Genomic DNA, 15,323 nt, shown 5'->3' with positions numbered 1-15,323 from the left:
TAAAATCTGCACTTTTTTTCCCGATTATTCTGATTTTATGGATTATTATAGTGTAGAAGTGTTAGAATCGACCTCCTACAGTTGCCATTGTTAGGATATTTTTGAGTATGTTGGGTAATCGACTTAGTTAGTGTAGGGTATTGTGTTATTGACTTAGTGCAACTGTTAGTGATTAGGGTTTTGTAATTGTGTTTTAGGTTAGGGTTAGATGTTATCCACTTAGTTCGAATCTTATTATTGGTCTCTTATACATTTGTAGACTTCAATTTGTACACTAACAACTGCTATTGTTAGTGTTTTTGTTCTGTTAGTACTGTTAAAGCTTAATGTTAGTGCTTTATTCTACTTTTGTTAGTTAGTGTTTCTGTTGTTGTTGTTTGTTAGTGATTATGTTTGTTGTGTACAACTTGTTAGAGTTAGTTATTGAAATGTGTGTTTGAATTGTGTTTGTTGTTGTTACATGATTTTTCAGGATGGCTTTTACTCTTATAACTTTAAGATGGTATCATGGGGGGGAAATAGATTTTGGTCCACCACCTAAATATATTGGGGGGCATGTGACAGAATTCTTAGATGTAGATGTTGATAGGATGTCTTATTTTGAGTTGAGGGACTACATAAAGGAACTAGGATATACAATAGATTGTGATTTTTTCATCAAGTGGGATGGGTTATTGGTCCTTGTTGATAATGATAAGGTTATATTTGACCTTTTCAATATGGTGAATGATGGGGACACAGTGAAGGTGTATGTTTTTCGTGGGGTTAGTGAGGCTAATCAGGCCCCACTTGAATTGGAGTTTGTCCCCCATGTGACTGAAAGTGGGGTAGGTGAGGAATCTTTTAATGAGACTTCTAACCCTAATAATCAGCCTCCTACTTCTACTTTTCCTTCCATCCCTACAACTGGTCCTTCTGAAACTTCCAGCACTCCATTTGAAGCTCAGTCTTCTACTGTGCCTCCACCATCTCCTTCTATTGTGCCTCCTCCTTCATCTGATTATCCTATAATAGATGATGATCCAACTGATGATGAAGTGGAAGATGAATCAGGATCTGAAGGGGATACTAGTGAAGATACTGAGGTTGACAGTGATGTTCATCAAGAGTATGTAGATATAAGGGCAACCAAGAGGCATTTCAAAAGGTCACAAAGGAGAAGTAGGGGAACTACTTCAGATCAGATTAATGTTAATGAGAAAGGTCCAGATATAGGGTATGATGAGACAAATAATGGTATTAGGGAAAGCTTAGTTGGTAAGCTAGGAGGTGATGAACCTTATTATCTAAGTGATGAAGTTCCTAGCTTTGAAATAGATGGTGAAGAGGTTGATCAAGTAGTGCATAAACCTGTTAGGAGGAAGAAAACCCCAAATAGAGTTGTGTTTGATACAACTGCTGAAAAGATTGTTTGGGAATTAGGACTGGTTTTTGGAACTGTTGAAGAATTTAGAGTGGCAGTGACAAGATATGCAATCCAAGAACATATTCAAATTGAAAAATATGTAAATGAGCCTGGCAGAGTTAGAGTGAGATGTTGTAAAGAGAGTTGTCCTTGGTTGTTGTGTGCAAGTAAGGATAAAACTAGTGGAGATTTCATTGTTAAAACATACAACCCTATCCATAAATGTTTGACATCAACTCATAACTACCTGTGCAACTCAAAGTTTTTGGCCACCAAATACAAAGAAAGAATAACTCAACAGCCAAACATCAGCATTGTCTTGTTGCAGGACATTATTAGAAAGGAGTTGGATATTAATGTTGGTAGGACAACAGTGAGAAGAGCTAGGACTAGAGTGTTACAAGAGATCATGGGTGATCACATTATGGAGTATGGTAGGATTTTTGATTATAGAGATGAAATATTAAGGAGTAATCCAGGTAGTACTTGTGTAGTGAAGGTTGGAGAAGATTCTGAAACTGGGCAGAAAATTTTTGAAGGATTTTATGTTTGCTTCAATGCTTTAAAGAAAGCATTTTTTGGAGGTGCTAGAAGGTTGATTGGTTTTGATGGGTGTTTTCTCAAAGGTGTGTGTAAAGGCCAGTTGTTAGTGGCAGTTTGTAGAGATGGAAACAACCAAATGCTCCCTATTGCTTGGGCAGTTGTTGAGGTTGAGAATCAGTATACCTGGACATGGTTTCTTGAACTAGTGAAGAATGATCTTGAACTTGGAGAAGGGCATCAACTATCCATCATTAGTGATATGCAAAAGGTAATTACTGATATCCATCTTACTATTTTATTGTTGTTGAGTTTTGCACTTTAATTGATTCTTTTTCTGTTATGTTGGTTTGTTAGGGACTAGAAATTGCTGTGGATACTTTATTGCCACTTGTTGAACATAGAAAATGTGCAAGACATGTTCTTGCAAATTGGTCAAAAAATTGGAAAGGAGTTGAAAGAAGAAGAGTGTTTTGGAGGATTGCTAAATCCACATTTGAAGCTGAGATGAAGGACAATATAGAGACAATGAGGAAATTAGGACAAGAAGGTTTAGATAATCTTTTATGGTACAATTTGAATACATGGTGCAAGAAGTATTTTGAAGAATATAGCAAATGTGATGTTGTGGACAACAATATGGCAGAAAGCTTTAATGCTTGGATAGTGTCTGCAAGGTATAAAACCATCATTACAATGCTTGAGGAGATAAGGGTGAAGATGATGAAAAGAATTGGTGATTTGAGAGAGTTCTCAAACACTTGGATCACTGATATATCTCCTATGTCTTTGAAGATTTTGCAAGAAAACATTCAAAAGTCTATGCAATGTAACTTGACTTGGAATGGAGAAAGAGGTTTTGAGATTAAACACCATGGGTTTACACACACTGTGGACATTGTTAATAGGAGGTGTAGTTGCAGATCCTGGCAGCTTAGGGGAATTCCTTGTCCTCATGGTGTTGCTGCCCTTCATTACAAAAACTTGGAACCAATCCATTATGTGGCTAGCTGTTATAGCAAGGAAACCTACCTCAGCACATATGCCCATTTTATTCAGCCAATGAATAACATGAAAATGTGGTCAACCTCAAATAATCCAATTGTAAAGCCACCAAAGATCAGAAAGTTGCCTGGCAGACCAGTTACGGTTAGAAGAAAGGAAGCAGATGAAAGCAGAAAAACTGGAAAGTTGAGTAAAAGAGGTGTTGTAATGACTTGTAGCAAATGTGGCACACAAGGACACAATAAAAGAGGATGTCCTACAAGAAACCAAGTTGATCCAAGTCAATCAACTGAACCAGTTTCTCAGGCAAGAAGTACTGGTCCAAGTCAGTCATCTGAACCATCTTCTCATACACAGGTACTTTTATTTGTTACTCTCAAATGTATGTTATATGTTGATGTATATATATTGATATATTAATATACAGGCTACTGAAAGTGGTAGAGGAAAAGGCACAGGAAGAGCAACAAGAGGAAGAGCAACAAGAGGAAGAGCAAGTGGCAGAGGTGTTCCAGCTCAATCACATGAAAATGTTACAAACACAGAGGTAATATATCTAATTATTATATCATTGTTAGATAATATAGATATGCTTTAATATTTGATTTCAAAGTACAGACTGTAAATGGTAGAGGTAGAGGTAGAGGTACAGGTAGAGGAGCAGGATCAGGAAGAGAAATGGCTCAAGAAAGAAATGTGAATGAAGGACTAAGTAGAGGAAGAGGAATGACTCAACATAGTCAAACTAGTTCAGAAGCAAACTACAGTAGAGGAGGCCTAGGAAGAGGGAAGAGACCAGTAGAACATGAAGACACTAGTGGAGGACAAACAAGACCTTTTAAAAGGCCAAGAATGGTAGGTGTTGGCATATACCAAGCTAAAGATGGATTTACAACTCTCAATGTAAGTTTACAACTATCAATGCAAGTTTACAATTGTGATTGCAAACCTCAATGTAATTGTCTAATATTTGACTGTGTATTTATTTGACTAAGCAGCCTGGATTGCCAAGTAGAAGAGTCATCAATACTGGTACAAAAGTTACAAAGAGGGCTGATGTTGTCACTGGTGATATTGGCTACACACCAGTACGTGGATTCAAATGGAAGGGGAAGACAACTATTACAAGTAGCAACCTGGAAAGAATGAGGGCTGAAAAGGTTATCCAAACTAGGTCTGTAGCTGCTGCTAATGCTGCTAATAGCCAAGGCCAAACAACTTCAAGTAGAAAAACTTCTGTGCCATGGAAGTAGGGCATTTTGATGTTGTCTTGTTCATTTTGACAAACAAAATTTAACTAAGCATATATTTGTGTTGTTTTTTATTGGAAACAAACTCAATTTTGGGTGTAACCAAACAAACTTGAATGGTTGGAATCAAACTCGATTATGAAGTCTTCTTTTTTGTCAGTTTTGTTATTGCCTTTTTAATTGTAATTGACATATTTGTGAAGCTTCTCAAATGGTTGCCACGATAATATAGATTAGAGAACCAAATACATTAACTAATTGTTCAAATCATAACAATTTCGACAACAAAGAACAACAATAACTTGAACATTCAACAATCTTTCAAGTTACACACACCTACAACTAGCAAGATCAAGACAATTAGCTTCTAGGTACACACACCTACAATTTCAAAAATTTGAAAGTAACTAAACATGTCTATGGCAATTTTGGTTGCACACACCTACAACTTCCATCCTTCACATTCTTGGTTAGACTTAAACATAGAAAACACACAATAATGATCAAGACGATTAGCTTCAAGTTACAACATTTGCCCTTCTTTTTCTCCTTCATCATGACTTGGTTACTTTCAACACGACTTTCATAAGATGTCAATATTTCTTCCAACTCCTTAATTCTCTTTGCTAATCTCGGAATAACATACTTGGATCTTATATCAACTTCTTCTCGATCCCTCCATCTAAAGAAGTTGCACGCATCCTCCTAAAATACGCAAAACACAAATTAAAGAAAAATACATAAACAAAAGATCTCCATAAAAAAATTAGTAAACATACACGATAGCGTGGACAAGACCAAAATCTTCGAGCTGGGTTATGCTCCGACCATGAAGTTTGCATTGATAGTAAGTCACCATGTTTGCATCGCAGTTTCACTCGCAACATCGGATCATTATCATCATTACAAATACGATTCAACATTGCATTTGACATTTTCCTTCAAAAACTAACCACAAAATTGAGAAGAAATTCAACCATAAAAAAACTTCAAATTAACGTTTATACTGGAAATTAAAAGAGAAAACACAAATTCCTACCTTATTTTCTTGAGGAAGATGAAGAAGTCGTCAAAAAGAGAGCACCAATATTGTTCTTGCCATGGAAATCAAAATTTTAGGGCTACCAACGGCTATTTTTGAGTTTAAATTGGGGAAGATACAAAAATTGATTAAATAATTAATATTAAAGAAAGAAAATGACATGTGGCTGTTTTAAAGTGGTAAATAAAAAGGAAAAATGGCCCATGACGCGCCTAACGTGCGTGTAAACAACCCAGATGAGTTAATGGGTAAAAATGACCAATTTACAACGATATATAGTTTAGTGGTGTGATAGGACACTTGAAAAGTTTAGGTGTCTTTATGCAAATATGGGACAACTTCGATGGTCTCTTTATGTCTTTTCTCTAAAGATAATAACAACATGTGTATTTTATGATTAGTTGAGTTCTTAGTGAAGAAATTGATGACATGTTTATTTGCTGATTATTTGGGTTGTTAGCCAAAAGATTGATAACATGTTTATTTTCTAATAATTTGAGTTGTGAAAAAAGATCGATAACATATGCAATTTTATCATTATTTGAGTTACTAGTGAAGAGAATGATAAGACACATACATTTTGATTATTTGAGTTGTTAGTGAAGAGATTGATAACACATATATTAAAAAAAATTTAATTATTTGAATTGTTGGAAAAAAGATTGATAATACATTTATATTTTAAATATTTAAGTTGTTAGTGAAGAGATTGATAACACTTGTATTTTCTGATTGTTTGAGTTGTTAGTGAAAATATAAATGGCACGTGTATTTTTTCTGATTATTTGAGTTGTTAGTAAAAAGATTAAAAACATGTGCGTGTTTTTATTACTTTATGTATTAGTGAAGAGTTTGTTTGATAATACATACATTATCTGATTATTTGAGTTGTTAGTGAAAAGATTAATAACACATATATTTATTATTATTTGAATTGTTAATGAAAAGTTGCACGATTTTTTACATTGTATCACGACACATGCACGAATAAGCTGACGTGCATAATTAAAAATGTGGGATAAATAAGTTTTGAGTCTAATAATAAAGAACTATCTTTTTTAAAAGGATTTGATTTTCTTGTAATTGTTTGGATTTGGATTAATTTTTTACATAATATTATGAAATACTATTTTTCAATACTAGTAATTAAACTCACAAAATTTCAACGAATTCAATAAATAATAGTATAGCACACTATCATTTACTTCATTTTGTTTTTAAAACAATACACACAAGAGAGAAAGCAGAATATTAATCCCAACAAATATTTTCAATACTAAATAATGAACTGACAAAATTTCAACGAACTCAATAAATGATATTAAATTATGCTATCTTTAACTTTTTTTTGGTTTTATTTTGAAAATGATGTACACAAGAGAGAATGAAGCAACATTAATCCCAATAACTATTAATTATGGGAGGACGGAGGCGATGTGTTCTCATTTTACGTTCACACTTAAAAATTTTCAATAAATATTATTACGTTAATTTTATTAACTCTCATTTACCACATGGATCAAAACAACACTTCTATTTAGTTCGAGATCAAAATGTTGGTCAAGTATTAAGAAACATTATTCTTCTATATTGATAATTAGACTCACAAAATTTCAACAAATTTAATAAATAATAGTAGACCACATGTCATTTACTTTGTTTTGTTTTAAAAACAATGCACACAAGAGAAAAAGAAAGAAATATTAATTCCAACAAATATTTTCAATACTGATAATTAAATGGACAGAATTTCAACGAACTCAATAAATAATAACTATAATATCATTTACTTCGTTTTGCTTTAAAAACAATGCTCGCAAGAAAGTAAGAAGAAACATTAATACCAATAAATATTTTCAATACTGATAATTGAACGGACAGTATTTCAACGAACTCAATAAATGATATCAAATTACATTGTCATTAACTTTTAACTGTTTTGTTTTGAAAATGATGCACACAAGATAGAACAAAGCAACATCAATCTCAATAACTATTAACTGTGGAGGATGGATATGTGTTTTCATTTTACGTTCACACTAAAAAAATTTCAATAAATATTATTAAGTAAATTTTATTAACTCCCATTTACCACATGAATCAAAACAACAATTTTAGTTAATTAAAGAATAAAATGTGGTCAAACTACTACTCCTTCCGTCCATAATTGTTTGTCAAGAAAAATTTAATATAATGTGTAATTTGACTGTATAACTTTACTATATCAAGAATACCAAACGTCTACATAACTTTTCAATTGAACTGCACTATCATTAAGGCAGAATTGGAAAAAAGTGACTAATTATTTCTTAATTGTTTAAATTGACAATTAATCTTAAACATCTATTTTTAGTATACATAATAAACAACTGTGGACGGAGGAAGTAATAAACTAAAAATATTTATTTTAAAATTGAGGTGTTTAAATCAAACTTCTAAAAAAAACAAAAGTATTGTGCATAATAACAAAACATTTTTAAGAGATAAAAATGGTAGATTTTCCTAAAGAAGTTGATTTTGTTAGTTTGGCTAAAATTCATAATTTTCCCTCGTAAATCTGTAACCTTATTATTTTTTAATTTACTAGAATAAAACTTAAATGTTGCACAATTAGAATTAGGACAAGTAAAGAGGCTACAAATTGAAAGTGATTATCAAAAGCGCAATAACAAACTATGAAAAATTCATATTCAATTTTTTCTTATCGTTATAATAAAATCATGTTGTTATAAAGAGATACGATATACAAGAATACAATAAACATACTGAAATAGCGATAAATGACTCCTTTAGCTTGGAATAGAAAAAAATATGCTTCTGCGTGCTTAAAAAGATTTTATACCCCTACTAGACAAGAGCGTCTATCGTTACATTTTTTTTTATTAATATAAAATCAACCTTATCTTCCGTACAATATGCAAAACATATAAGTTCGCAAAAATAATAAAACCTAGCAGAATCAATTTAGAGATCCTAGAGAAAATTACGCAACAAAGTAAACTTATACTATTCAATTATACATCATAACTATACTTTGCTATAATTATCACTCGCGACGAACATTATACATTAATTACGTGGACTTACTTTGAGTTTTTATAATTAATCATGTTTGTATATGTATAATTCACTAGAATCTACAAATACATATGTATAAAATACAATTATTTAAACATATATATATATATATATATATGTTAAATAATTGTATATAAAATGAAACGGATGGAGTATTATATCCCATTTGCCACATCGATGTTTAGTTTATTAAAGATAAAAATGTTGGTCAAGCTACTAAGAAGTTATCTGTTACATCTGAATGGAAACAAGGCTCAATGAATCTTAACTCAACTCAACTAATGCATCATAAATCTGAAGTTGCTTCTCAATGCACATATGGCCAAACAAGTTACATGAACAAGTTGGGCTTAGTAGCCTTGTGTATATGCTTGTGGTCTTGAGCCAAATGTTATCGATCTTGATATTCTTCAGATGTGGAAATGAGCCGTTAAAATTATGTGTCTCAAACCTCATGTATTTGTGTACCTTGACTGCAGGTCCTGTAGAAAAGAATTTTCTTTGTTAACCAGTAAGAAACCAAAGAGGTGATCGCGGATAACATAAAAAGGTGATGAATTTTCATGTTCAACAAACATCTCAAGTTCTTAAGCAAATGTTACATACAATGTAGTACATGCAAACAACAACAAAAATGTTTCAAATCTGATCACTTACACCCTCGAATGAAGTGAGAACAATCCCTGTTAAGCATTTTTTTCCAACTGCTACAAAAAGTTCAGTCATAAATCAACTTTGATAGCGACAACAGGAAGTTTCAGTCAAGGAAACTCAAGTTGAAACATTTTCGTGACAAAATTAAATTGAGAGAACAAGAGAGTTCCTCTAAACATCTTACGCAAAAACAGAATAATAAGTAGCACGTTGCAGCAGCAGATTTAACAACGAGAAACCATCAACTTTCCAGACTAAAAAGCAGATTCTGATAACCAAACAAAACAACACTGAAATGAAATTTGCAAAAGTTGAACAACACATTCCCTGGAGCAATATCTGTAAACACATTGTGAATGCTGTCACGGGAGTTACAAAAACTTTTTGGCACTATTTACCTATTATTGAAGATACAAAGAAGTTGATTTTTAAGTGATAACAATTTTACAGAGAAGTCTGTGCGGCTGATTCTTTAGCTGGGATACAAACACTTACTGAATGTAGAGAAGAAAATGTTTAGGTTTTAACTCAGTACCGAGAGAAGCTAGAGGGAACTTAATAATTGACAAGTGGAACCTCCCTTGTTTCAGAATTCGAAAAAAAGCCCAAAGCTTACTCTTGGTGAATCCCAAACCAGTCAATGACCAATGTCTCAAGACCCAATGAGCTCTGTAGAAAGCTGCAAATGCCAGGGAAGTCCAACTGATCTTCAGCTACGTTAAGTTGTAAAAATTTCCGTCTTGAGGGTGGAGAACCCTTTCAACTGACAGGCACGATCAAAGAGATAAACCAGAATATGTCAAAACAAGGAAACATGACATACTTGATAAATGAGATGCAAATTGTTGAATAATTCATTAAAAAAAGTAGCTTGGACTATAACACTGTGATTTTCCACATCAAAGTATTTGTTGTTGTATTGAAAATCTGAAGATGAAACTTTAAACACATGGAAAACCCCATCAAATATAAAACATTGTTCTATCAATTGCAAACTCTTTTTTCTTTAGTATTTAGCAACTTAGTTATCAAATTATCCCAAACAGCTAAACTCCTTCTCCAAGTTGCTTTCCTTGTCCTCAAAATCAAAATTTGAACGAAGGATTGCATAAACAAGTGAAGCTACATTTCTCTGCTTAATGCGTATCTCACTGCACATTCCTATAATTTCCAAATGCTTAAGATGTGGGGCTATTATTTCGAGCCAAATATCATGATTCTTCTCGTAGTACTCTTCTATAATCAATATTCTCAGCTTCACAGATCTAATTTCCATACGCTGTATGCCTGAAACTTTTCTTAGTTCCAAACACTCCAAGTTGGGGCAACTAGATAATATCTTTTCCGTAACACCATCAGTCGGTTGATCATTCCCAATCGAAAGAGAAACTAAATTACTCCGATAAACACTACCACAAGGATTCAATTGACAGTAACTTGTAAATACTTCAACATTAGCAACTTTAGTAGCAAAATGTACCCATAAATAAACATCTTTAGCATAAATCTCATCGTACCTAAGGTGTGTGATCACACGGAATCTCTTGATTTTCTCGCAAGATTTCCAATAATAAAGTTCTCTTTTGATCAAAGCCAGGTAAGCAAGAATGTCATTTTGATTTTCACTTTAGGGAAAGTGAAACCGAGTGATAGTGGAACAGACATCCAAAGAAATCGCCATCATGTGGAGAGTATTCTGGTTCGCACAACTTGTTTTTCGTCCCATGACTTAGAGAGGATGTGGAGAAGAATCGGCTCTGGCAGATCACTCAACCAGCCTCCTCCTCCGGGCCGCCACCATGATTTTCTTCGCGGTTTCCATGGAGTGTGCAGTTTTGGTAAAGTTGGCGCCAAAGGGGAAACTACAGAAAATAATTTAGGTAAGAAATGTGCTTAAATTATCCATATAGTTAATACTTTAGTCCAAAAGTGTCGATTTCGTTAATAGTTTGGTTATTTCGGCCACCTTGATCCAAGTAAGCTAAGCGTTGATAGTTCAGTCCATATCTAGCGCGGGCGATAGAGCATGAGATGATCTTTCCCTAGTACAAGAGGATTGGGAAGGTCCCACCTCTAGTTTACCAGCAAAAGGATCGGGAAGGTCCCACCTCTAGTTTACCAGTTATCGTGCCCACGGTAAAAGCTGGGTATCCAACTTTCCCAGAGCTTCTGGTAGCATAGCCAAGACAACGACGGGTTCTCTGCTCCTGCGAGGATGGAGCAACAAAAGTTTTTTTGGGAATTCACGAGAAGATTACAGCGAGACGACTATAGTTTTCTACTGGTGAAAGAAGCATAGAGATCTTCACTCTAATATGCTTGGTTTTGCTAGAGAATGATACACAAACGATCTGAATAACAGAGACAAAGCGCAGCCTAAATCAACTCCTTATAGCTGAATGTAACATATACATATCAGAGAAAAAATACATTGTGCTTTAGACATGAACAGCTACAAAAGACTACTTGGATATTGATGAGTAGAATCCAAACCTCATCTATCAACTACAAACCAGTTTCAAACCGAAAGTATGAGAATGTATGTATGTCATGATCACTACATTAAGAGAGTGCTGTAAATCTTATCAAACGAGGAAAGACAACTGAAGCGTGCAGAGAGGATCTTGGAAAACTTGAGACACATCAGTTCCCTCTGAATTTGCAAGCAATGTCAAAGTTCTTTATTGCTGTAGAATTCTTCCGCAAACATTTGAGCAATGGTATTACAAACATATATTCACTTTGTTCTCCATAAAAGTTGATGAACTTGATGGTCTTTAGATGTGGCAATGAACATTTACAACTATATATTTCAAATCTCCTCTGTCGTTCATCCTGATTTGTGTACTTCGACAGCAATTTCTGCAGGAAAAATTCGATATATTAACCAATTATTCTCCTTTAAGTAGTAAGCAAAGGAATTTATCATTGTCTATGAAACATACCTAAAGATCAGAAATATATTGACATATATCATCTTTCACTAATAGTTATTTTATATTAATTACATTAAGTAACAAATATAAACGTCTAAAAGAAACTTACTCTTGATTTTCCATCGCAACAGTCAATGACCCATGTCTCAAGACCTGATGAACTCAATAGAAAGCTGCTAATTCCAAGAGAGTCCAACTGTTCTAAGGCCGCGTTAAGTTTTAAGTATTTCCAGCTTGATGGTGGAACAGGCCAACCTTTCAACTCCAGTATGGACAGACACTTACCAACCAAATAGATAAACCAGAATACGTCAAAAACAAGGAAATGCGACATACTTAATTAGTAACATTGAAAATTATTGAATAATTCGTAAAAACAGCTTCAACTATAGGACTGTGTTTTGCCACAAGCCACATCGATGTGTTCAAAGTTGGCCTGGAAACCTACAGATTAATTTTTATACACTTGAAGCGCAAAGGTAGGGGTAAGGTTTGTGTATGACACACCCCCTCCGTAAACCACAAGTAATGCAATTACACTAAGTATGTTAATGCTTGGAGAAACACATTCGCATGACTTTGTTTGATAAAAGAGGTGTTGGGGCCAGCTTGCGGGCACCCCCCCAATTAATTCCTCGGGATGCTCGCCCCTTCCTAGCCACAACGAATACTTGGTAACTTTGTCAACCAAGGCTACAACAGAGGGGGAAAATCACTTAAATTTTTTCCCTGTTGGGAATTGAACTTCACGCTGCTCAATCTATTTCATTGACCTCTAGTCCGCACCCACTCTCATGACTATAATCATTGTTAACCAATCCAAATTTAAATGTTATCCATCGTAATAGTAAACTCTTTATTTTCAATCACATGCTACTGTCCAACAAAATTGGCCATGAGAATGTTATTATTCAGTACTTACAAACATAGTTATAATATTATTCTAATTAGTGATATCGTTAATGTTACTAAACTGGCGAATTCAATAACAAATTATAAGCCGCAAAATGAAAAAACGCAATCTGAATTGGATAGCCAAGAGTAAGAATAAACCTTGATGCACCAGGGACCGAGTTCAAGATTCTTGACATGGGCAACGTGGCGAAGAAGTTCCTGCAAATATCTACACTCCTTCTCCGAGCTATCTTCAACGCCAGAAAAATCAACAGTTAAAGAAAGGACTGCAGTGACAAGTGAAGTCACATTTCTCAGCTGAAAGTGCATCTCATTGCAACATGATCCCCAAAGTTCCAAATGTCGAATATATGGGGCATCAATTTCGATGGAATAGAATTCATCATAATGTTCATTATCATATTTAAGTCTTTCATATATCGTTACAATCAATTTCCTCAGCTTCACAGAGCTGATTTTCAGATGACGAATACCAAGAACTTTATCTAATTCCAAGCACTCCAAATTAGGGCAACCTGATAATATTTTCTCCATTACATCCTCTTTAATTTCAGCATCCCCAATTGATAGAGAAACCAAATTACTCCACTTCACATTACCAAAAGGTTTCAACTCGCAATTCTGTAACACCAAATTCCTCAAAACCGTATTCGTATACGCGAATTCAGGAAAATCATACACAGCCTCTGGAAAGCCCCTAACACAAAATCTCAACGCGAAATCTTCAATCTTAGCAATATAAGTAGCAAAGTACAACCAGAAATAAACATCAGAATCCAAAATCGACCCATCGTATGTAGGAGGACAAACACTAAATGATTTAATTTTGTAGCAAGACCTCCAATAATGAATCTCTCTGTTAACAGTACATACGAAACCAGGAAGATCTTCATCATCTGTGGAGTCGAAATTGAGTGATGCTGGAACGGATTTCCAGTGAGATCGCCATTGCGATGATAATACGCTGGTTTGAACAACTTGTTTACAGTTTGGTAGCATAGAAAGGATGTGAAGTTGAATCGGCTCCGGCAGATCACTCAGACGGTCTCCTTCTCCGGCTGCCGCCATGATTTTCCGTTGCAGTTTCGGTTATGGCGATTTGATAACCGCAAAATTGAAATGAGTAATGACGATTTACACTATGCTATATTATTTCACCTTTCATAGTTTATTATAAAAAATCAATGTGTTAATTGTTATTCGTGTAGTCGTTACTATTCTACTTTAATCATTCACTAGTAAAATTATTCGAGAATTTAATATTACGGAATTTATAAAATAATACTTAAAATCTATCGGTCATTATAACTAAAACACTATATTATCTTATATCCAAAATTATGTAGTAACAAACATAAATAATGTAAAGGAAAATTACATCTTATCATTTATCCTTAATAACATAAGCATAAATTAATGACGGTAAAAACACATATCAGCATCTGAAACATAAACAATGGTGTGAGTGAGCCACTGAGCAAAGTAACAAATATTTACTTGTGAAAAAGAAGAGGTTCAAAATTTTCATTGTTCTAAAATGAGAGGAAATCTCTCTATTTATAGACAACAAAAAGTAATGCGAACAAATATTTTTTTGTGTTTTATCAGAATTATTTATTTAGAAAAATTGCATTTGGAAAGGACATAATCTTTCATAAAAGTCACAACTTTTTATAAAAGTTGCAACTCTTCATTGAAGTCACAATTCTTTTTAAAGTTGCAATTTATAATTAAAGTCGCAACTTTTCATAAAAGCCACAACATTTCATAAATGTCACAAACCTTTCATGAAAGGAGAAGACTAGTTTTAGAAGTAAATAAATTAAAAGGGAATTTTGGTTTGTGGTGGCGCCACATAGGCAGACCTAAGGTTCTCTTTTATATAAATATACTAGTTTCAGCACACGTGTGTTGCACGTGTATCCTATGTTAATTTTTTTTTATATTTCATTATAACAATTAGAATTCTACGTGTACATGCATGTAACGAATAACAAAATCCAACAATTACAAATAAAATTATAAAATTGTGACAAAAACATCAAATGAGGAATCTTATTTTAATGTATAAAATTTATCAATAAACTGTAAATTTAGAACTTTAGATAGTAACAAAAGATTAACTTTAGCCTAAATAAAAATACAATTAAAACAATCAAAAATTTATGGAAAATCAAATTAAAGAAGTTTAATCACAATAACATCAAACGAGGAATCTTATTTTAATGTATAAAATTTATCAACAACTGTAAATATAGAACTTTAGATACTAATAGCCAATTTGCATTATATATAGTCACAAAAGATTAACTTTAGCCTAAATAAAAATACAATTAAAAGAATCATAAATTTATGGAAAAATTAAATTAAAGAAGTTTAATCACAATAACATCAAACGAGGAATCTTATTTTAATGTATAAAATTTATCAACAACTGTAAATATAGAACTTTAGATACTAATAGCCAATTTGCATTATATATAGTCACAAAAGATTAA

The 15,323-nt window shown here is 33.3% G+C and overlaps 3 protein-coding genes across 4 annotated transcripts in view; 2 read left to right on the top strand and 1 right to left on the bottom strand.

Moving 5' to 3' along the window:
- The first annotated feature begins 473 nt into the window (after nucleotides 1–473).
- Nucleotides 474–3,158, top strand: LOC107027392. The gene is made up of 3 exons (XM_015228565.1): nucleotides 474–2,216; nucleotides 2,303–3,094; nucleotides 3,150–3,158. Exons 1-3 carry the CDS (start codon nucleotides 474–476, stop codon nucleotides 3,156–3,158), a joined length of 2,544 nt encoding a protein of 847 aa, XP_015084051.1.
- On the top strand, nucleotides 3,095–4,354 carry LOC107027343. Its single transcript, XM_015228520.2, has 4 exons — nucleotides 3,095–3,307; nucleotides 3,378–3,497; nucleotides 3,569–3,853; nucleotides 3,949–4,354. Exons 1-4 carry the CDS (start codon nucleotides 3,158–3,160, stop codon nucleotides 4,201–4,203), a joined length of 810 nt encoding a protein of 269 aa, XP_015084006.1. The 5' UTR covers nucleotides 3,095–3,157; the 3' UTR covers nucleotides 4,204–4,354.
- Nucleotides 4,355–11,346: 6,992 nt separating this feature from the next.
- The window catches only part of LOC107028109 (F-box/LRR-repeat protein 25-like), a 10,449-nt gene continuing 6,472 nt past the window's right edge, over nucleotides 11,347–15,323 (bottom strand). Inside the window, exons 1-3 of one of the 2 annotated variants that reach the window (XM_015229159.2) lie at nucleotides 12,964–13,961; nucleotides 12,020–12,190; nucleotides 11,347–11,836 (exon numbers count right to left, since the gene is read on the bottom strand). In XM_015229159.2, the coding sequence (XP_015084645.1) occupies nucleotides 11,618–11,836; nucleotides 12,020–12,190; nucleotides 12,964–13,893 (1,320 nt within the window). In that variant the 5' untranslated portion in view covers nucleotides 13,894–13,961 and the 3' untranslated portion in view covers nucleotides 11,347–11,617. Of the gene's footprint in view, nucleotides 11,837–12,019; nucleotides 12,191–12,963; nucleotides 13,962–15,323 lie in introns of those variants that run through there. The other variant, XM_027918866.1, reaches the window with a different exon arrangement.

Source organism: Solanum pennellii, chromosome 8 (genome assembly GCF_001406875.1).
Source record: "Solanum pennellii chromosome 8, SPENNV200".
Classification (NCBI taxonomy): domain Eukaryota; kingdom Viridiplantae; phylum Streptophyta; class Magnoliopsida; order Solanales; family Solanaceae; genus Solanum; species Solanum pennellii.
This window is presented reverse-complemented; position numbering and strand designations above follow the sequence as displayed.

Bases quoted from the DNA above. Each gene is read 5' to 3' on its own strand.
- LOC107027343 (XM_015228520.2), top strand. From the start codon at position 3,158: ATGACTTGTAGCAAATGTGGCACACAAGGACACAATAAAAGAGGATGT. The intron at 3,308-3,377 runs GTACTTTTATTT...ATTAATATACAG, and splicing joins AACCATCTTCTCATACACAG to GCTACTGAAAGTGGTAGAGG. The intron at 3,854-3,948 runs GTAAGTTTACAA...TTGACTAAGCAG, and splicing joins ATGGATTTACAACTCTCAAT to CCTGGATTGCCAAGTAGAAG.
- LOC107027392 (XM_015228565.1), top strand. From the start codon at position 474: ATGGCTTTTACTCTTATAACTTTAAGATGGTATCATGGGGGGGAAATA. The intron at 2,217-2,302 runs GTAATTACTGAT...TTGGTTTGTTAG, and splicing joins TCATTAGTGATATGCAAAAG to GGACTAGAAATTGCTGTGGA.